General features: G+C 44.4%; 1 protein-coding gene across 3 annotated transcripts in view; it reads left to right on the top strand.

Moving 5' to 3' along the window:
* Window positions 1-23,112, top strand: part of TENM2 (teneurin transmembrane protein 2) — a 2,186,131-nt gene that overhangs the window by 2,090,375 nt on the left and 72,644 nt on the right. For all 3 annotated transcript variants that reach the window (XM_088454943.1, XM_088454942.1, XM_088454944.1), the window contains one exon: window positions 20,688-20,863. In XM_088454943.1, coding sequence (XP_088311069.1) covers window positions 20,688-20,863 — 176 coding nt within the window. The remainder of the gene's footprint in view (window positions 1-20,687; window positions 20,864-23,112) is intronic.

Consider the following 23,112-nt stretch of genomic DNA (forward strand, 5'->3'; position numbering starts at 1 on the left):
TGTTCATTTCAAGCGACTAATTAATGATGCATTTTCTTCTTGAATATTTCAGTCTTGTAATTCACTATTTAAAAAAAACAAACCTATAAATGATTATTTTAATGAATTTGCCAATTTTTTTAATAGATATTCCTTGTAATTCTCTGGCCTGTGACTTAAGTAATGTGCCCTGCCTTGTCTCAGCATATATGCGCAGTGATATTTTCATTGCTGACAGCGGTATTTACATGTGCATTATCAGCGGGCACGTGTGTGTTCAGATCGCATACGTGAGGACATAATGTGGGTTTTGACTGTTCTTCCTTAACATGCTAATTAAATGTTTTGCTGCTTGTTGATAGTTTTGTATTCACCACTTTAATAGAAAAAGTGTGATCACTGTCACATTCTCTTTAAGATGATTCACCAACTTTGCAGATCTCCAAATTGCTTGTTTATGCATTTACATTGTCTTCTGAAGTTGCTGGCTCAAAGTACAGAAAGCAGCTGATATGGTAGAGAGGAATTAAAGAGAGAACAGCTGGCATTTCCACCTATTTGTTACAACTACAAACCCCTTATTCACCTTCTGTTTTACATTAGGTGGCAAACAATAATATGTGATTGTGCAAATGTCTAAATATACTGTAATGCACTAATGATTTATTTAAAATAAGTGACCAAACTTAAAAGAGATCACACTAACTTTTCTGCTACCTTATGGTGGAAAAATAAGAATATATAAAACTTGTGAGTGGAAGATTTTAACTGTAAGAAAAGTGAGTTTTAGTTGGGGGTGATGCTCCAAACTTCCTCTAACAATAGAAATGACCATTCAGCAAAGTTTTTACTATGTTTCATCAATGTTTCAGCCCTCTACAAAACAGTTTACATTTTGAACAGCACAGACAGGGGCGTATCGATAATGGGTGCAGGGTATGTGGTGCACATGGGCCCCCTGGTCCATGAGGGGCCCGCACCTCACACTCTGCTCCCATATTACATAAAAACTTACCTCTCCGAGGTCCCACGCCAGGTGTCAGCGCTGTACAAAAAGCCAGACGGGGAATGCACACGGGCCCCCTCCTTTCTAAAGACACCCCTGAACAGAGAATATAATAATTGTATTAACTGAGCAATGGGTTTTGTTTTTTTCTATTGAGTGGGCATCCTCCTTAAATAAAACAGTATTCCAATTGCGTTTGTATGACAACAACACTTAAGATTTACTTTAATACTAATAAGAAAACCAAATAATACATATTCTTTTTTTATTATATATGTCAGAAATGTGTACCAATTAACTTGCTCAGTCTCAAATACTAAACTTCTATCAAGCCCCAAAAATTCAGTTTTACACGATTAAGACAAAAGTTTCAGAATTCTGGCAACATGAAGAAAAGTGAAATGACACATCCCCCTCCCCCCAACCCAACATTAGTGCTGGTTCTTACTTCATAGGGCTGTCTTTAAGTAAAATAAATAATCAACTGGTCTGTACTTTAATGAGAAGTAACTCACCCTCTGTGTTGTCCATGAGGATACAGACCTTAAAACGATAGCTACCCCCAACTCCAATCTTCCACCATTTCTAGTGCTAGACAGTCTGGACTGATTTCTGTTAACAGGGAGACCACTGTCTTGTTCATACCCCAGCCCCAGGATTTATCAGTATGGGAGTGGTAACATGCGGAAGAGTGGTGTTAAGTTTGGTATACCCCTCCCTAGAGATAGTAGCTCTGCACTGATCTGTCTGGAGGAGGGGTTCTTTATAGGAGGGAGACCCTGAAACTGTTATAGTAGAAAACTTGTTAAATTGTTTAGTGCTGTGACTGGATGAGGACTTGGCATAGGTGTACGTTGCCTGTTTCATACAATATTTACTACACAGTGCCCTGTGAATTGGCACAGTTGTAAAAGGGGACAGGGCTTTCCAATTCTCCAGTAAGTGTTATTTGCCAAAATTTTTGGTCAGTCTCGACTGATTAGAGCATTCATTTGCCAGGACCTATCTCTGTTAGCTTTTTACATTACGGAAATGATAAATTACACTATATTACTAATATTCTTTAGCATTTTTACATCAGTTTAGTTTCAGTAATGGGTTTCTAGAAAATAAATATGCTAGATTATATATATTTACAAGTTCCGAAAATCTTTCTCTGGTCACTTTCATTGGTTTTTGGTTTACTATTTTATATATTTGTATGTAGCGTTTGAGTTAACTCCTGCAGCGTACGTGTGAGTATGTGTGTGGGGGGCCTTGACCTGGTGAATGATGGGTCGTATACGCTAGTGTATTAAATACATTCCTTATGGCAGTGGTTCTCAAACTCTGCCCTCAGGACCCTACACAGGTCACGTTTTCCAGGTCACCCAGCAGGAGCACAGGTATATTCATTACTCAATGACTTATTTTAAAAGATCTACAGGTGGAGATAATTATCTCACTTGTGATTCTGTGAGGAGACCTGAAAAACATGCACTGTTTGGGGTCCTGAGGACCGAGTTTGGGAACTTGTGCCTTATGATGATCAATAGATCACTACTGCTTTAAAGTTATATTTAACTTTGTGGAGTGGGTTGTTCTTCATGTGCTAAGGGTTCTCTTTATCCATAGGCCCCTTTCTCTGGTGATAAGGCTGGTTTATATGATCACAAAACTAAGGGCTCGATTCAGACCCGCTCGCTAGATGCGTATGCAAATTCGGCAGGCAGGTGATCGCACGGCAAGACATTAGCATGCCCACTATGTCTTAGCTTGCAATCGCATTGTGTATGCAGACACCCACCAGTTTGTCTTGCGCACGTCATCTCCAGGAAGTGTATGCAACCATCAGTAACATCGAGTACTATCGGATGCGATCGCAGCACTTGTGGTTGACCATACCTTGCCGCAAGCACTGCGAGCGCTTCAGTGTAAACTTCAGCCAAGTGACGTGTACTATGATGCGGCCTCTTAATTATGCACACCTCTGGAACGGCGTTAAGACGCTCAGGCACACCAGCGTTCGCACCTCCCCCCTGTTTGTAGCGGCCAGCCACGGCACGACCCACAAATGGCTTCTCCTGTCACTCAATCAGCCGGGTTGTCTATGCGCAGTGAGCGAAGTTTTCCCGATCGCTTGCACTGGTTCATGCATGCGCATTGCAATGCGTATGCCTGCGCAGATTGCAAAAATCGTCTGGCTGCGTGCAAACGCAGCCTAGCAAGCGGGTCTGAATCAGGCCCTAAGACCGAGGCAGCTCTGGCAATACTAACATGGACCTGTAATGGTTAACTTAGCACTACGCCTGGTCAGTTTCTGCTGACATGCGGAGTGGAACTTAAAACCCAGATTTAGGATGTAAGTTCTACAAATAAAAGAGATCAATACAAAATAAAGCATTTTTTAGATTTTAATTAGTTACCACCACGATACTTCCCCGTGCAAAGCAATAGAGCAGGTAACATAGAATGCAGGCGAACACTCAAGGTACTAAGAACAATGATAGACAAACAAATCCTGATAAACTCTACAATTAACATGGAGTATAAGTGAGGTTCTTAGTACATGTTTGGCCAAAAATGCTTGCCCATCCACCTCGTCAAGGTGAACCCCATAACAGGGCTGAAACTAGGATATCTGTCACCCTGTGCAAGGCAGTAATTTTGTGCCCCCTCCCTTCCCGTAGCTGGATATTGTCCTTGCTCCTCCATAAGGCAGTGCACTAGTCAGATGTCCCTGGTATAGTGACCTACATTATTCCACACACCATAATGCCCATGACACATTATGCCACACACTGTAATACCTATTACCAAAGTGCCACTTACATATTTGCCCGACACCATTTTATACCCCACAGTAAGGCTTCTAATTACTTTAAAATTACCTGCTCATTGTCAGGGGTTTTATGCTCTTTACCAGGGGTTCCATGCTCATTGTCGGGGGTTTCATGCTCGTTGCCAGGGGGTTTCATGCTCTTGCCAGGGTGTTTCATGCTTGTTGCCAGGATGTTTCATGCTCGTTGTCAGGAGGTTTCATGCTCGTTGCCAGGAGGTTTCATGCTTGTTGTCAGGGTGTTTCATGCTCGTTGTTAGGGGTTTCATGCTCGTTGCCAGGGGGTTTCATACTCATAGTCAGGGGGTTTCATGCTCATTGCCAGGGGTTTCATGCTCGTTGCCATGAGGTTTATGCTCGTTGCCATGGGGTTTATGCTCGTTGCCAGGGGTTTCATGCTTGTTGCCATGGGGTTTATGCTCGTTGCCAGGGGATTTCACAGGAGAAGATGCACTTCCGGGAACGCTATGTGCATTGCGCTAGCCTAACAGACACTAGAGGTCCAGTAGAACCTCTAGCATCTGTTGTCTCCTCGGCGGCGGCCATTTTCGGATGGCCGATTTCAGCAAAGCCCATGCAGACGGAGCCGTTCGCATGGAATCTGCAGCCCCCAAGTCACTGCGCACTACAAGACTGCGCGGGGTGTGCAGGGGTTGAGTCATCCCTTTTTCACCCCCTGCATTCCGGCACCTGGTGCACGTGCACCTCTAGCCCCCCCTAGTTGCGGCCCTGCCCATAAGATAGTGTAGGTAACCCTTCATTGTATAGAATATAACAAGGAAATCCCTGTTGCCCTTTTGAAAAATTACATATAAATGTGCAAAATATATAAATGGGTTTGGCAAACAGAACCCCTCTCCTTCTGTATACAGTATGTAAATGTTTGCTACAGTATATGGGCCTGATTCAGCTTAGGACGGAATTGCAAAGCTGCACGCAGCTTTGCAATTCCGTTCCTACAATTATGGTAAATTGTACAACGCAGCATCAGATAATCTGCGAGAACATCGGCCGGCTAAGTGACCCATGGGGGTCACGCAAGCCAGCCGCCGCAGATGAGAGTAAGAGGCTAGGAAATCTCTGTCAGCCGACGGAGATCCTGGCCTCTTCCCTCCACCCAATGGCAGTGACATGGCCATCGCCGCCCTCTCCTTGCCCACAAACGGTAGCCGACTGTCAATAACTGACAGTCTGTGTGCGTGCAAACACGCAGGACCCTGTAGTGCACATGTGCAGTGCGGGTCAGGCACCTGTGCATATCCAAGCCATATATACTCTGGTATATTACCCTATATTGTCCTGCAACTCCTGCCATCTTCAGATGATTATGAAAAACTATCGCTGTCTCCTTCCACAGCGTCCTCTTCCTGACATTTTCCAGTTGGAACAGAAAAGCAAAAGGTGGGCAATTTAGGAGCGAGAAAGATAGCTGCCGTGTCTGCATTACTTACCTTTGTATGCTAAGTATTCCAATAGTGTAGCCAGCATCAGCAGCAGGGTCTTACCGAGTCACTCCTTCTGCATGCAAATCAAAGTAAAGACAAGTCTCAGCTCCAGTCTCAAGAGTATAAAACACAGCAAGGCCCAGATTTAGCAGTAAGCACACTAACCTCTGCCTATGGATGGGAGATCCTGAAAGGCGTCTTTGTCCCTGAGTAATTCATTTAATGTAACTTTTTTTAATAATAGTAAAATAAAAAGTTAAGAGTTAAGGTTTTAATTAGGTGTGTAAAATGCATTATGATCTGTAAGGGCTGCGAGATGTTTTGAACACAGCTCTTATCAGTCAGACGTGAGCTAGCATTTCGTGGGGTGGGTGTATCCCTCTGACCAGACCCCCCCCCACACACCAGCACTACCAATCTGTGCTCATAATCACTGCATTAGGTGAAATTCTATTAGGTACATGTCTTTATAATGTCACAATGAGTCATTTGAAGTCTGCTGTCATTCGGTTCAGTGCTCAGGGACCTATTTATTAAGCTTTTTTTAAATTAAAATATAGTTTATAGGGGCTATTTAACAAAAGCCTAATGTAGGAGATATCAATGATACCCCTTGCAGAAGACTGATCAGTGCTGCATTGATTTGTGGAACTTGGTCCCATTGGCGTTATCTTCTTAGGGGTCTATTCATAAAGCAGTGAAAAGCCCTTTATTACTCTCCCTCATTCAGAGAAGTGGTCACCATGGAGAAGTCTCGGATTTCTAGAGCGGTGCCCCAGATTAGTGTAGATACAGTATCTCTTCCCCATACACTAGTATTGGTGAGAGCGAGTCATAGAAGCACAGAAGTGGTCACCATGGAGAAATCTCATACTAGTGTAGATACAGTATCTCTTCCCCATACACTAGTATTGATGAGAGCGAGTCATAGAAGCACAGAAGTGGTCACCATGGAGAAATCTCGGATTAGTGTAGATACAGTATCTCTTCCCCATACACTAGTATTGGTGAGAGCGAGTCATAGAAGCACAGAAGTGGTCACCATGGAGAAATCTCATACTAGTGTAGATACAGTATCTCTTCCCCATACACTAGTATTGGTGAGAGCGAGTCATAGAAGCACAGAAGTGGTCACCATGGAGAAATCTCATACTAGTGTAGATACAGTATCTCTTCCCCATACACTAGTATTGGTGAGAGCGAGTCATAGAAGCACAGAAGTGGTCACCATGGAGAAATCTCATACTAGTGTAGATACAGTATCTCTTCCCCATACACTAGTATTGATGAGAGCGAGTCATAGAAGCACAGAAGTGGTCACCATGGAGAAATCTCGGATTAGTGTAGATACAGTATCTCTTCCCCATACACTAGTATTGGTGAGAGCGAGTCATAGAAGCACAGAAGTGGTCACCATGGAGAAATCTCGGATTAGTGTAGATACAGTATCTCTTCCCCATACACTAGTATTGGTGAGAGCAAGTCATAGAAGCACAGAAGCTCACCTTTCCATTTCGCTTCTCAGGATGGTGTAATGAGCTTCCTGACGAGAAAAGAACAGTGAAGACTCCTGTCTTACTGCCTCCTCCCGGTTCTCTCCTCCCCGTTTTGTTACAGCAGCCCCCAGGGAGCAAGTTGCAGATATAATAAAAATCAGACCCTTCTCCCGTGTGACAGCACACTCCACTGAGAGAGGTTCTGCCTCCATGTCACCCACGTCTGGCTCACTCTGCCTCCACCCCCACCGCTGCTCTGTCCTGTTTATATTTTAGTGAAGTGATATGCCGGGTCACCTCAGACTGCTGAATGCCCACTGCCCTCACCTCCCAAGGCTGGCTAGCTCTGCCCCCACCCTCGCAGCTGCTCTGTTATGTTGGTCCGCTTTGCCGCCCGTGAAAATGCCAGCCCATGAGCACTGCAAACATCATACTTACTGGAATAGCGGTAATTCATTCTCCATAAGATTCACCAGGATCGCAGAGGAACTGATTATCGGAGGACATCGCTGGACAGGTACGTTTTTCTGAATGGCTACAAAACATTACTATATACTGTATCGCATGAATATGATGTGATATATAGTGATATTTTCCAGTAGTCATTGCAGAATATAAAATTTACTAAAGTGCAGGTTTATAGAATCAAATTCTACTTATCGTTTATCTAGCACCTTCTAGAAAATAATAGAATTTGAGTGGTTGCTAGGGGCAAAACTTCCACTTCTATAAACACGCACTTTAGTAAATATACCCCCTAGTGTCTATGGACGCATTCTCGCAGGATAAGAGAGGGATCCCCTCCTCTACGGCTATTTTTTAAATAGAAAATATAGTGAAATGATAGCAATAGCTATCACTTCACTACAATGCACCTCGCCGAGGCAGTCTCTTATCTGAACTGCTGTCCCATCAAGCTATGAAAGTTATTCCTTATTTCCACAATATGCAGCGATAAGGAATGATAATTGACATGGTCAATTTATCAGTATTGATAAATATGCCGCTTAATGCTGTATTGTATCTGTTCATTTGCTGCGGTACAGACTAGTCTCTTCAGTATGTTCAGAATTTGTGAACGGCTAATATTGGTGGCATTAATTCCATCCTACCTCTATTGTGCTATTAGTTACGTTGGACAACTCAGCTAATGTATGTGTATGAGTCCTGATTAGTTATATAATTGTTCAGTTTAGTGATAGGCAACCTGCAAGCCCAAGCGGCCCAAATATAATAGTTATCTAAATAGTAAACAAGAAAAATGCTATATTATATGTATTAATATTTTACCTTCAACCGTCTGAGAGAATGCACAGAGATGCAACTGTTATAGGGGTCTATTTACTAAGCAGTGTTAGGAGACAAAGTGAGATCAAGTACCAGCCAATCAGCTCCTGACTGCCATGTCACAGGCTGTGTTTGAAAAATGACAGTTAGGAGCTGATTGGCTGGTACCTTACCTCCTTTCACTTTGTCTCCTAACACTGCTTAGTAAATAGACCCCATAATGATGTGGCACTAAGCACTAGGGCGCTTAGGACGTTCACTAGAATGTATGTGCATTGCCAAAGAGCATTAAGAGCAGTAATGAACATTAGTAACAGTGATGTTAGTCAGTAGTAACAGTAATGTAGAGTGTGTATACAAATTCTGACATATGAAGGGAGACAGGGATTCATTTCAAAATACCATTACCCAGCAGTGGGATTGGAGTCATTACTGTGCATGGGAAGGAAACAGGAGATGTTGCCCAGCCACTCTGATTGTGTGTAAACAGGGCAGGAACCTATATCCCCCGCACTTCTATGTGTTGTGCAGCCACAGGAACCTCTATCCCCTGCACTTCTATGTGTTGTGCAGCCACAGGAACCTATATCCCCCGCACTTCGATGTGTTGTGCAGCCACAGGAACCTCTATCCCCCGCAATTCTATGTGCTGTGCAGCCACAGGAACCTCTATCCCCCGCACTTCTATGTGTTGTGCAGCCACAGGAACCTATATCCCCCGCACTTCGATGTGTTGTGCAGCCACAGGAACCTCTATCCCCCGCAATTCTATGTGCTGTGCAGCCACAGGAACCTCTATCCCCCCGCACTTCTATGTGCTGTGCAGCCACAGGAACCTCTATCCCCCGCAATTCTATGTGTTGTGCAGCCACAGGAACCTCTATCCCCCGCACTTCTATGTGTTGTGCAGCCACAGGAACCTCTATCCCCTGCACTTCTATGTGTTGTGCAGCCACAGGAACCTATATCCCCCGCACTTCGATGTGTTGTGCAGCCACAGGAACCTCTATCCCCCGCAATTCTATGTGCTGTGCAGCCACAGGAACCTCTATCCCCCGCACTTCTATGTGTTGTGCAGCCACAGGAACCTCTATCCCCGGCACTTCGATGTGTTGTGCAGCCACAGGAACCTCTATCCCCCGCAATTCTATGTGCTGTGCGGCCAAAGGAACCTCTATCCCCCCGCACTTCTATGTGCTGTGCAGCCACAGGAACCTCTATCCCCCGCAATTCTATGTGTTGTGCAGCCACAAGAACCTCTATCCCCCGCACTTCTATGTGTTGTGCAGCCACAGGAACCTCTATCCCCCGCACTTCTATGTGTTGTGCCGCCACAGGAACCTCTATCCCCCGCACTTTTATGTGTTGTGCAGCCACAGGAACCTCTATCCCCGGCACTTCTATGTGTTGTGCAGCCACAGGAACCTCTATCCCCCGCACTTCTTTGTGTTGTGCAGCCACAGGAACCTCTATCCCCCGCACTTCTGTGTGTTGTGCAGCCACAGGAACCTATATCCCCCGCACTTCTATGTGTTGTGCAGCCACAGGAACCTCTATCCCCCGCACTTCTATGTGTTGTGCAGCCACAGGAACCTCTATCCCCAGCACTTCTATGTGTTGTGCAGCCACAGGAACCTCTATCCCCAGCACTTCTATGTGTTGTGCAGCCACAGGAATCTCTATCCCCCGCACTTCTGTGTGTTGTGCAGCCACAGGAACCTCTATCCCCCGCACTTCTATGTGTTGTGCAGCCACAGGAACCTCTATCCCCCGCACTTCTATGTGTTGTGCAGCCACAGGAACCTCTATCCCCAGCACTTCTATGTGTTGTGCAGCCACAGGAACCTCTATCCCCCGCACTTCTATGTGTTGTGCAGCCACAGGAACCTCTATCCCCAGCACTTCTATGTGTTGTGCAGCCACAGGAACCTCTATCCCCAGCACTTCTATGTGTTGTGCAGCCACAGGAACCTCTATCCCCCCGCACTTCTGTGTGTTGTGCAGCCACAGGAACCTCTATCCCCCCGCACTTCTATGTGTTGAGCAGCCACAGGAACCTCTATCCTCCGCACTTCTATGTGTTGTGCAGCCACAGGAACCTCTATCCTCCGCACTTCTATGTGTTGTGCAGCCACAGGAACCTCTATCCCCCGCACTTCTGTGTGTTGTGCAGCCACAGGAACCTCTATCCCCCGCACTTCTATGTGTTGTGCAGCCACAGGAACCTCTATCCCCCGCACTTCTGTGTGTTGTGCAGCCACAGGAACCTCTATCCCCCGCACTTCTATGTGTTGTGCAGCCACAGGAACCTCTATCCCCCGCAGTTCTATGTGTTGTGCAGCCACAGGAACCTCTATCCCCCGCAGTTCTATGTGTTGTGCAGCCACAGGAACCTCTATCCCCCGCACTTCTATGTGTTGTGCATCCACAGGAACCTCTATCCCCAGCACTTCTATGTGTTGTGCAGCCACAGGAACCTCTATCCCCCGCACTTCTATGTGCTGTGCAGCCACAGGAACCTCTATCCCCCGCACTTCTATGTGCTGCGCAGCCACAGGAACCTCTATCCCCCGCACTTCTATGTGTTGTGCAGCCACAGGAACCTCTATCCCCCGCACTTCTATGTGTTGTGCAGCCACAGGAACCTCTATCCCTTGCACTGCTATGTGTTGTGCAGCCACAGGAACCTCTATCCCCCGCACTTCTATGTGTTGTGCAGCCACAGGAACCTCTATCCCCCGCACTTCTATGTGCTGCGCAGCCACAGGAACCTCTATCCCCCGCACTTCTATGTGCTGCGCAGCCACAGGAACCTCTCCCGCACTTCTATGTGTTGTGCAGCCACAGGAACCTCTATCCCCGGCACTTCTATGTGTTGTGCAGCCAGAGGGACCTCGTCCCCCCTGTTTTGATGTGACTACGTTAAGGCTGTTCCCTGAAGCCAATTGTATTGATTAGTAGCTATACACAAATAGTCACAAAAATCACTACTGTCATCATGTTTTTCCCTCTATTGTTTCTTAAAACTGTTTTTTTATACCATAAAATCTTCTTATACAAGTTATTTTTTTTAAGTTTGCAGCAAGAACTGTAATTATAAAATTAATAATTTTACAGGTTGCCAGTCATGTAATTGCAGCCAGTTAATAAAAAAAAATAACAATGGGGGAAAAATGAATCTGTGTTGCTATTTGTTAAAGAAAACAGGATATTTGTATTGCTAGAGCACATGTACTTGCGTTTCATTGCTTAGGGTGACATCTAGTGGTGAAGTCTGAGCTTGCTGCATGGTCTTCTCTATTTTATTGAGCCATTGCTCTTTCAATGCAATGTGAAAGCAAATCTACTGTGGCAATGAAGAATAAAAATCGATACCATTCGCTTCTGAATATCACCCTCAACATAGACATGTGAAAATAAACTGTAATATACAGTGTCTTTCAAAACGGCTTTCACTGTGGTTGAATACAATGGATAATTTGTTGAGTCTGTGATGAGGATAATTAGGTTTAATGTCTTGTAAGGCTGTGTATTAATTAGAAAATCATACCATTAACAAATGTACCATTGCGTTTAGAACTTTCTGTCAGAGTGCGTGACATAATGACATATGAATGCAGTGCACTTCTCCGTACCATAAGAACAATGAGAACATGGAAATACACTGGAACATGTTATTGTATTATTAAATTAGTAGATTATTTAAGTAAGAACAGTAACATAAAACTTTAATATTTATTCTGGCCTGCTATCTCACATTATAATAACTGACTGAGATGAAATATTATTTATATGCAGCATATTCACTATTTCAGGCTTGTTCAAAAACTGTACACAGTATATCTTGCCTATGGATGATCGCTTGGACTGCCCTACATAGAGATCTCCAATGGGTTCCAGGCATAACTACACACCTATGTGTAGTGTCAGACTGGTGCATGAAGGGCCCAAACTGAGAATACAACGGTAGGGGCCCACAGAAGGGAGACGGCACAAAGCTGAAGAGGTGTGGCCAGCTGATTGAGGGGGCGGAGCTAGCCATCAGAGGGACAGAAGTAAAGAGAATAATTGCCCCAATCCAGAGCATGATTTAGAATATTAAAAAGAGTCTTTCCATCCTTATATCTTATAAGATATAAGGATGGAAAGACTGTAGCGCAATAAATTAGGATATATAGTGCCATCAATGTTTATGTAAGAAAGGGTCACCTTCTCCTCTCACGGTCAATGTAGTTGAAAAAGAGAGAGAGAACTCACTTGACGGCACTCCTGCTAATTAAAGGCTATCACAAGGTTTATTTGAAATTCATATATGAAACAAAAAAAACATAAAACAACATATAGTGTAATAATGTTTTGGTTGGAGGATTAAAACAGGAATATTTGTGTTCTAGATCCCAACACTCACTTTGACTTTTTATTTTCCCAAACAAAATGCCTTCCCTTTAGTAATTCTCCACATTGAGGTACAAAAGGAAGGAATAACACCTTAATACGTCTAAAATGGTTTTAATGGTAAAAAAAAGACATCTATGCACTCGCAATTTAAAAAGCAAATATTTGGAGGAAAATGTGTCCAACATAACACTGGCCCCTCAGTATTTTATGGCACTTAGACCCTCATTCAGCGCCGCCCGCAATCCGCATGCAGTGCCAATGTTCACGTAGTTGAGCACTTTCTTGCCACTGCGCATGCGCAAAAGTTTATAAAAACTTGTATGGCACCTGCATTACACAGAATGTACACACAAAGGCGCTGTTGTGATCGAGATGAACGGTATGAGGAACGTTGTGGAAAAGTTATGGGCGTTCCTGGGCGGTGGCTAGAAATTCACGCATGTTCAGTGGGTGTATTATGGAAGTGTCAATGCAAGCGGGTGTGTTCACAGACACAGGAATAGGAGGCCTTGGTCTGACTGAGACGCTGCACCTGCTATAGGACTGGTGCAAGTTTCTGTGGTGCGACTGATGGACTCACCAATCGATATTACTACATGCACGGATGCTGCGTCTCGGTCCTTGCACATTCAGCGGCACAGATGTACAGCGGGAAAAGAGTATGTAGTGGCATTTGCATAAAGTCGCAGAGTATGTAGCTGCATTTGCATAAAGTTGCAGAGTATGTAGCTGCATTGGCATAAAGTCACAGAGTATGTAGTGGCATTTGCATAAAGTCACAGAGTATGTAGCTGCATTTGCATAAAGTCGCAGAGTATGTAGTGGCATTTGCATAAAGTCACAGAGTATGTAGCTGCATTGGCATAAAGTCACAGAGTATGTAGTGGCATTTGCATAAAGTCACAGAGTATGTAGTGGCATTTGCATAAAGTCACAGAGTATGTAGCTGCATTTGCATAAAGTCACAGAGTATGTAGTGGCATTTGCATAAAGTCACAGAGTATGTAGCTGCATTTGCATAAAGTCGCAGAGTATGTAGTGGCATTTGCATAAAGTCACAGAGTATGTAGCTGCATTTGCATAAAGTCACAGAGTATGTAGCTGCATTTGCATAAAGTCACAGAGTATGTAGTGGTATTTGCATAATGTCGCAGAGTATGTAGTGGCATTTGCATAAAGTCACAGAGTATGTAGCTGCATTTGCATAAAGTCACAGAGTATGTAGTGGCATTTGCATAAAGTCACAGAGTATGTAGCTGCATTTGCATAAAGTCGCAGAGTATGTAGCTGCATTTGCATAAAGTCGCAGAGTATGTAGTGGCATTTGCATAAAGTCACAGAGTATGTAGCTGCATTTGCATAAAGTCACAGAGTATGTAGCTGCATTTGCATAAAGTCACAGAGTATGTAGTGGTATTTGCATAATGTCGCAGAGTATGTAGTTGCATTTGCATAAAGTCGCAGAGTATGTAGTGGCATTTGCATAAAGTCGCAGAGTATGTAGTGGCATTTGCATAAAGTCGCAGAGTAAGTAGCTGCATTTGCATAAAGTTGCAGAGTATGTAGTGGTATTTGCATAATGTCGCAGAGTATGTAGTGGCATTTGCATAAAGTCGCAGAGTAAGTAGCTGCATTTGCATAAAGTTGCAGAGTATGTAGTGGTATTTGCATAATGTCGCAGAGTATGTAGTGGCATTTGCATAAAGTCGCAGAGTATGTAGTGGCGTTTGCATAAAGTCGCAGAGTATGTAGCTGCATTTGCATAAAGTTGCAGAGTATGTAGCTGCATTTGCATAAAGTCGCAGAGTATGTAGTGGCATTTGCATAAAGTTGCAGAGTATGTAGTGGCATTAGCATAAAGTTGCAGAGTATGTAGCTGCATTTGCATAAAGTCGCAGAGTATGTAGTGGCATTAGCATAAAGTTGCAGAGTATGTAGTGGCATTTGCATAAAGTCGCAGAGTATGTAGCTGCATTTGCATAAAGTCGCAGAGTATGTAGTGGCATTTGCATAAAGTCGCAGAGTATGTAGTGGCATTTGCATAAAGTTGCAGAGTATGTAGTGGCATTTGCATAAAGTCGCAGAGTATGTAGTGGCATTTGCATAAAGTCGCAGAGTATGTAGCTGCATTTGCATAAAGTCGCAGAGTATGTAGTGGCATTTGCATAAAGTCGCAGAGTATGTAGTGGCATTTGCATAAAGTCGCAGAGTATGTAGTGGCATTTGCATAAAGTCGCAGAGTATGTAGCAGCATTTGCATAAAGTCGCAGAGTATGTAGTGGCATTTGCATAAAGTCGCAGAGTATGTAGTGGCATTTGCATAAAGTTGCAGAGTATGTAGCTGCATTTGCTGCTGCCTGCGCTTCTATGTCCACCCCTGAATCAGACCCTCTGTCTGATTCTCAAAAAGATTACTTTTTTTTTTCATGGAAATCAAATGAGAAAGTTTTAGTTTACACAAACATTTTTACCACATCATGTCTACATAGTCACAGCTTTCACAGGGGGGTAATAAATGTCTCTGACAGATGGAGACTGAGAATTAGGCTCACACTTGTTTTTTTGCATGCATGCCTACTCCCCCAGAACTCGCCGGAGGCTCTCGATATTTCGGGTACCCCCCCCCCCCCTCCCCGCACTCCACGGTGCAGTAGGCATTTCTCCCTCATTCCAGCCCGCTTCCTAGTGAAGTAGGCAAAATGGAGAGAATTTTTGCGGCAATCGTGGGTCCCCGTGTAGGGGGTGAGGCTTAACGATGCTATTCTTTAATCACATCATTTGGCCCTGCGGCCTATTTCATTTTGAGCCAAACGCGGCAATTTACAGCGAGGGGACGGGGCTTAATGATGTGAAAGTCTGAAACTCCCCCCCCCTCCTGCTTCTCTTTCCCGGGCTCCTCCCGGGGAGAGATAAACACAGGTAGGTAAGTATGTTTGGGGCCAGTGGTCAGATGAACAGAGAGCTGTATTTGTACACACTGTAGTCACAAGAAGCCATAGCCTCAGTCAGCCGGCAGAACCTCATAATGAATCATCACTCCCTGAGGCTGCAATGCTGCTGATCTCCATGGTCAGAGGAGCATGTGATGGGCTCCTCCAATAAGAGATCAGCACATACAGGGGCGTATTAAGATAGGAGGGGGTCCGTGTGCATTCCTTATCCGGGGCCCGCTCCCTTCTCCCGGCGGCCGGCAGCAGACCGATGACTGACCGCAGCAGCAGTAGACTGGGTACTAGTGCCCAGAGTCTACTGCGCATGTAATTTTCCCAGTGATTTCCTCACTGCACATGCGCAAAACACCAGTAAAATGGCTGCAGCAGCCATTTTCCGGTGTTTTGTGCAGGGCTGAAAATATAGGTGCAGGGGTCGCACCGCACACCCTTCTCCCATTATAAATATGCCCCTGTGTACATACTCCTCTGACCCCTCTTCAGGGAATCGGATTGAATGCCGGCGGTTCAAATCCCGACAGCGTCAGCCCAACAGGAGGAAATCCTGACAGCAGCAGGTAAGTCACCTAACCCTCCCCTCTCCCCCCTAACCCTAAACTCATGGGGTGGTGCCTAACCCTAAGTGACCTCCAGGGTGATTAAACCTAACCCCCCTCCCCCACACCCTAACCCTCCCGGGGGGGTGCCTAACCCCCCGTTCCCCCAGCCTAACCCTCCCCAGGGGGGTGCCAATGCCTAAGTCCCCCCGGGGATGCCTAAGCCTAAGACCCCCCCTTGGCTAAATGCTAGGGACTGATGTTTTAGTATATTTAAACTTTTGTCACCATTCTATTTGGGAGTGCCGCCTCTTTTTTCCTCACATATGTGGTGTTGCCATACATCACTAGAGGGGAGTTCCACAAGGATGAGACAATAGTGCCCTCTAGTGTGTCAAAGCGAAAAATGTGCAAAATCACCTTTGCTTCTTTCTTTCCAATGTTTCTCAATGGTCAGTGGAGCATAACAGTGTATCAGTAAAGCATATTTTTGTACACTTTATTTAAATAAAAAAAAAACTCCTGAAACAGTGTTACAGAACACAAACGTGCCAAAAAGTGCTTTCAAGTATTCCCAATAAAGTGCACATGTGTTTTCTCAAAGCAATTCACAAAGTGCACTGTGCATGTGCAAAAACTACTCTATAAGGTACCCATACCATATTCCAAAACCATAATTTATAAAGTGCATTTGTTCATACCAGTGGACGAATATGTCTCTGTCCTGAAGTCCACAATATCACTCATGCAGGTTTTTATAGAAGACACAAGGAATAGATGATACCAATGAGTTGTATAGTAAAAACGCACATTTAATTTAATATCTAAAACATACATCTAAGAACAGTTTAAGTAGGTTATCTGGTTTAGGTCACCATATAGCAGAGGATGGAACACAGGGCCTGATTCAGACCCGGTCGCAAGCACTGTGCGCTCGCAACCGAGTCGATGGTGGGCCAGTGCGCATGCGCACGACGGAGCCGGCTCCGTCGTACACATGCTCGAGACCCGGACAGCGACAGGCACTCCGTCGCTCCGGGTCTCGCAACAAAGGGGGCGAGCTGTCGATGTTGAGTGACAGCTCGCCCCCTTTGGTGGGCGGGCTGGGGGAGTGGCTGCCCAAATGGAGGCGTTTCCATGTGAATGCCTCCATTTGGAGGCGGCCCCATTGACATCACGAGTGATGTCAGTGGGAGAGATTTCGGCTGTTAGAGCCAAAATGTCTCTGGGGCTTGCGGCAACGAGACCCCACAAGGGTATCGTCGCAAGCCCGATGGTCGCGATGGTCTTGACCATCGCGCCCATCTTCCTGGCCGCTCGCTATAGGTGTGAGTGGTCACCCACAGCTATGCGAGCGGCCAGGAGGCCGTTCTAAACAAAAAAAAAGGCCGGCCCTGATTCAGAGCGAGCGCTCTGTCAGAGCGAGCGGCTCTGAATCATGCCCACAGTCACTAGGTCTCCTCAAGGCGTTTCTTCAATTTGCCCAATGGCCAGACTTCTTCAGGAGGATTAAATCTAAGTTTCACCCATTGCTTCTGCTATACCTGTATTGATCAGATAATTGAAATAAACAACATGGCATCCAAAGCGCTTCTGCGCATGTATGCCCACTAGTAATCCTGGGAAGAAGGTCATATCTTTGTCCTGTATTGTCTACTGTGCGTGTGTTGGGTACCAGAGCCTCAGAAAACCAAGAATACTTCTGGCAACACTCGCTTCAGTGCGTCCCAACATTCGCTATGATTCATGGGGATTGGAGTCCAAATGGCAATCCACTTGGCGTATTACGCATGCGTCTATACGCATTGCATGATGAGAAATCTCAAACAGAATTCTTTATGTTAATAATGAACACAACCATAAGGTTCATATGGAGAACGCGGAATCAAACACTCCCATATTCCTCTGTTCTCCTAATATCCTAAAGCATATACGCCAGCTTACCTGTGTATACTTCATAAAATTCTCCTAGCGTCGGCCATTTTTTTATAGCCTCTATTTATAAATGGTGGCGGCCATCTTGCCTAGGTTAAAATTCTATAATAATCATATCTATAATATTACAGGCTAAAAGAAGGGCTTAGGTGACACATAGTTACAAAAGATAATACACACAGAATAAATATAGACATAATACAACTAATAAACAGATTAATATATTATAAGATTTATAAATAGGGAGCTATCTCATAATTATATCATATATATAATTCATATATAATCATATATATATATGATTACTTGATTAAAAAATGCAATAAACAAAAAGTAATCCCATGAATATGCCATGAAAAATGTATTGCAATACAAAGCTGTTATTATACTGTTTTGTTTAATAATGTAGCCACTATTACCGTGTTTCTCCGAAAATAAGCCCTACCCTTACTTTTGTAACCGGGTCCTAAATAAGCCCTACCCCGAAAATAAGACCTACCAAAATATCATTTTGAGCTGGGAACGCTTCAGAGGCCAGCGTTCCCAGTCATGCAGTGCGCGGGTGACGTCATGACGTCACCCGCGCGCTGAGGATCCTGTGCGGCCGCGCCTGCTGGATCATGTTAGATCCAGTCAGCGCGCAAGTGAGAGGGACATCCCGGACGGCGGTGAGTCAGGTAAGTACCGTACTGTACTGGTGGGTGGGGGATCAATTACAGGGGGGCTTGCACTGCAATAAGGGAGGCTGCATAAGGGACACTGCTTCAGGGGGGGGGCCTGCATAAGGGGCACTTCTACAAGGGGGCCTGCATAAGGGGCACTTCTACAAGGGGGCCTGCATAAGGGGCACTGCTACAGGGGGGGGCTGCATAAGGGGCACTGCTACGGGGGGGGCCTGCATAAGGGGCACTTCTACAAGGGGGCCTGCATAAGGGGTACTGCTACAGGGGGGCCTGCATAAGGGGCACTGCTGTCAATGTTAATTAAAATAAGACCTACCCCGAAAATAAGCCCTATGGTGTTTTTGTGAACAAAAAAAAAAATAAGACAGTGTCTTATTATGTGGGGAAACACGGTAGTGATATATATATATATACACAATACAGAGAGCATCCTTGTCAGTCGCGTAAATTCATCCCAGACGCCCGGTGGCAAGTTACAGTACAATACTGAGAACATTCTACTGATTTACAATACACAGATAATTCTTGTGCACAATATAAACTATAGACAGCATCCACGTTACTGCCACCCAGTGCACTCAATTACCACAATTCAATGCAGAGAGCATTCTCATGACCACAATACATTACAGACAGCTTTCTTGTGACCATTTTATAATATAAAGAGCATGTTTTGTGACTGCCACAAATGATCAGCACTCGTTATTAAATAATCCATCAAAATCATAAAACTCGTCTTTATTCTTCCTTTTTATTTCCTTCAGAAAAGTAGGTGTGATATATTTTGACAATATTCATCATGACAACATTCGTATTGTCGACAAGAGTATGTTGACATGGTCATAATGTCCACATGCAGCATGTTGCCATGCTTGCAATATCGACATTGGCCATGTCGACATTTATCATGTAGACACTGATGAAATGTCGACATGATTAGAATGTAAATGTCGATATTTTTTTTTTACTACATACCCTTAAAACGCAGTAGATGGTGTAGTGGAAGCATAGGATTAAATTTCAAGAATCACCAAAACTACATATTGTCCATATCATAGCCCCAGTGCACACATCTCTATTCAAATTCTCTCCACACAGTAACAAGCTGCCGAAAGAGTCGAAAGACTTGTATGTCACATATTCTCTGTCTCAAACAGCTACTGTACATCTCTAGGCCCATAACATTAAGGGGGAGATGTATCATTGGCGACATCGCCGATGCGGTACATCCCCCCCACTTCGCGTACATACCGTGGTTAATTACCGTGGTATGTACCAAGAATATCGCAAAGAGCAGCTCTCTTGATGAGAGCTGACCTTTGCGATGCTGCCGGGCAGAGGGACTTCCGGGTTTAACACCCAGAAGTCCTTCTGCGCATCTGCAGAAGGCCGCGGGCCACGGATCCCTCCCAGCCCCGAGCGTCGCGCTAAGAAGCCCATAGGCTTCTATTGCTATTACCTAGCAACGGGAAGCAGCAGAATGTGCTGCATTCTGCTGCTTAATACATACGGGGAATGCGGTAAAACCCCCGAAAACTGCATTTTCGGGGGTTTTACTGCATTTTTGACGATGATACATCTCCCCCCTTTGTAACAGAAGCAGATTTAGCACATCTTACTCTAGCTCCTGGCAGCATGTGTTGGTTATCACTAGAGTGCTACATCCAGACAGGTTTGGTGTTCTATCACATGTTGTAAAAACCCCAATATTGTGTTCACTGCACTGAACCAATGGGTGTTCCTCTATTTTTTTTAATGATTTACTGAATATCCTCTATAAAGATAAAACACACTGCATTTACATGTCTCATTCAGGTCCACAAACCAGTATTACCAAGCAATCACTTTCACAGCAGCTGTGGATTCTGGATAATGACATGCAAATTAGTATTTGTCGTATGCCTTTTAATAAATAAATAGTAACGTGTTTCTATAGCCTTAAGCAATGTGTTTTGCATTCAGAAGATAGTGTAAAGAAATGCATTGGTTTGCCTCTAATGCGAAAGGTAGGGTATCGTTAACACAATATCATGCTGACCTTTTCTATGCTAATTCATCCACTTCAATTAGCGAAAGCTACTTAGAGAATGTATCATCTTATTGTTTCTACCGCTGTCCTTTCAAGTAATATTGTTTAACTGTTTCCACTTTAGTTACGACAACGAAGGCCGCTTGACCAACGTAACACGTCCAACCGGAGTTGTAACCAGTCTCCACAGAGAAATGGAAAAATCTATTACTATTGACATAGAAAATTCCAACCGCGATGATGATGTCACAGTCATAACCAATCTTTCCTCTGTTGAGGCTTCGTATACAGTAGTTCAAGGTAATTTATCATTAATACTCAGTTTATTCTTTTCTTATGCTAGGTACACACTGGCCAACATATCGGCCGTTCAATTGAACAGCCGATATATTGTGGGTGTGTCGACGGGTGTGTACCAGCGATATGTCTGTGAACGATGTCGTTCACAGACATATAACATCAGCTGTGCAGCACCGCCGATGCCCGATATATCTGCAGAGGCTGCTGGTGATTGACAGCTGAACTGGGCGGGCACATATAAATGCCCACCCAGTTGTGACGTCAATCACACAACATCGGTCCCTACTTACCAATCGTAAGATTGGTAAGTAATGTGCACTTGAATATGATAAAGCATAGATTTATTTATTTTACTAGTTTAAGTAAAATGTGTATGAATAATAGGATAGCCCAGACAGGCATACCAATTATAGAAGTAGATACCCTACTGCAATAAATGAAGGAAACCCTGAGTTTATTGATGCCAGGATGTAGGAGATCTGGGATTGTGCACAGTGTCGGACTGGGGCATGAAGGGCCCACCGGGGAATGCAGTGGTAGGGGCCCACCGGGGATTTCCCCCTGTACCCCTGTGGGCCAGTCCAACCCTGATTGTGCATCCCCCATCTCTGGACTTTCTGTAGTGTAGGGTGTTATTGTCTGAAGGTCACCAGACATTAACTACTAAGGGACACATTGTTTGAATAGGGGCCTCCACACTTTTAAACAAGGTTGCCCCATGTTTGGAGGATGGGGGCATTTTTAACTCCTCCCCCCATCTACTAACTCTACTGGTGTTTTTGTATTGCATGATATTGAATGATGATCACATGTGATCCCCAGACAATGACCACCAAAGAGCCACATATGTTGAAAGAGAGAAGAGATACTCCCCCATCCCTGTACTTCTTAATGAGTTATACAGTGTAGGATTATCATACAGTACATGTTCAGAGAATAACTTCACATTGGCCAGGATTTAAAAGAGGGGACTGTAGGTGGGTGCCAGGATTGGCAAGATAGAGCATTTTTGGTGAACATGGAATTTTGAATTTGACTGCAGTGATTTTGCTGTCAGGGTCTAGGCTTAATGATGTACCCCCAGCGCAATGAGTAATCAAGCCTGAACCCCCTCCCCAATAGCCGAAAGAATCAATGGAACCACTTCTAGATAAGTTTATCATCCATTTGAACTCCTGCAGTGCTTAGATTAGTACCTGCTCCCACACCGCCCTGTAAACGCCTCTGCCTATCACACAGGCAGAGGCATACGGGGACATGCATGCGATCACATAGGACCCGTTCTGCATATGCACAGAATGGGTCCTGTGCACGTGCAGACTCCCGATAATTGCGTGCACTGCTGAGTTAGGCCCAGTGTAAGCTATCGCCCTGCTACTAGCTCATCACCGGAATATGCTTTTATCAAAGCCCTTGTGCCAGCAAAAGTATAATGCTAAATTCCAGCTAAAATGTACATTTTGCTTTGTGAATTTAGATGAAAATAATTATCGCATCCACATTAAAAATGCAGATTGTAATAAATAGAGCCCAATGTCATGAAACTACGGTATGAAACATATGCACTGTATATGTTTGTTGAGCTAAATATTTATATATTGTGACACTGCATTACCACCTATTATTAATACATATTATTATTAATACATATTTCAGATCCCCAATATCTGCAGTACAAGTTTTTGGTTTAGTTCGTGTAACTGCTATGTCCCTAAAAATGGGGCTCTGTGACACTGCATGGAGAAGGTGAATTCTGGTTTGTAAATGGTCCTTCTACTTAAAGCCATTTTAAAGTGGCAACGTTAAATATTAGGTGGCAATGCAGCTTTAGTTATTTATTTGGAATTGATACATTCATAGTCAGAGATTAATGCTGGGTACACACTGGCAAATATATTGGCCGATCAATTGATTGGCCAATATATCGTATGCCCATCGGCCAGTGGGTACCAGTGATATGTCTGTGAACGACGTCGTTCACAGACATATTGCATTGGCTGTGCTGCACAGCCGATGACAGATGTATCTGCAGATATATCTGTCCATCGTGCTGTGTGTATGGATGATCTGCCGACTGCCCATACACTTGCAGCGGAGGCCGCAGGGATGGGTTCGTGGCGCGAACCGTTGGCCAGCGGGACCCACTGTCAGATGATTTGTATGAACAACCGTCATCTGCAGATATATCTGCAGATCACTCGATAGGTGTGTACCCAGCTTAAGGAGCTGATTCTGAGTTGGAAGCAAAA

This window comes from Taudactylus pleione, unplaced genomic scaffold (genome assembly GCF_031769625.1).
Source record: "Taudactylus pleione unplaced genomic scaffold, aTauple2 ptg000637l, whole genome shotgun sequence".
Classification (NCBI taxonomy): Eukaryota; Metazoa; Chordata; class Amphibia; order Anura; family Myobatrachidae; genus Taudactylus; species Taudactylus pleione.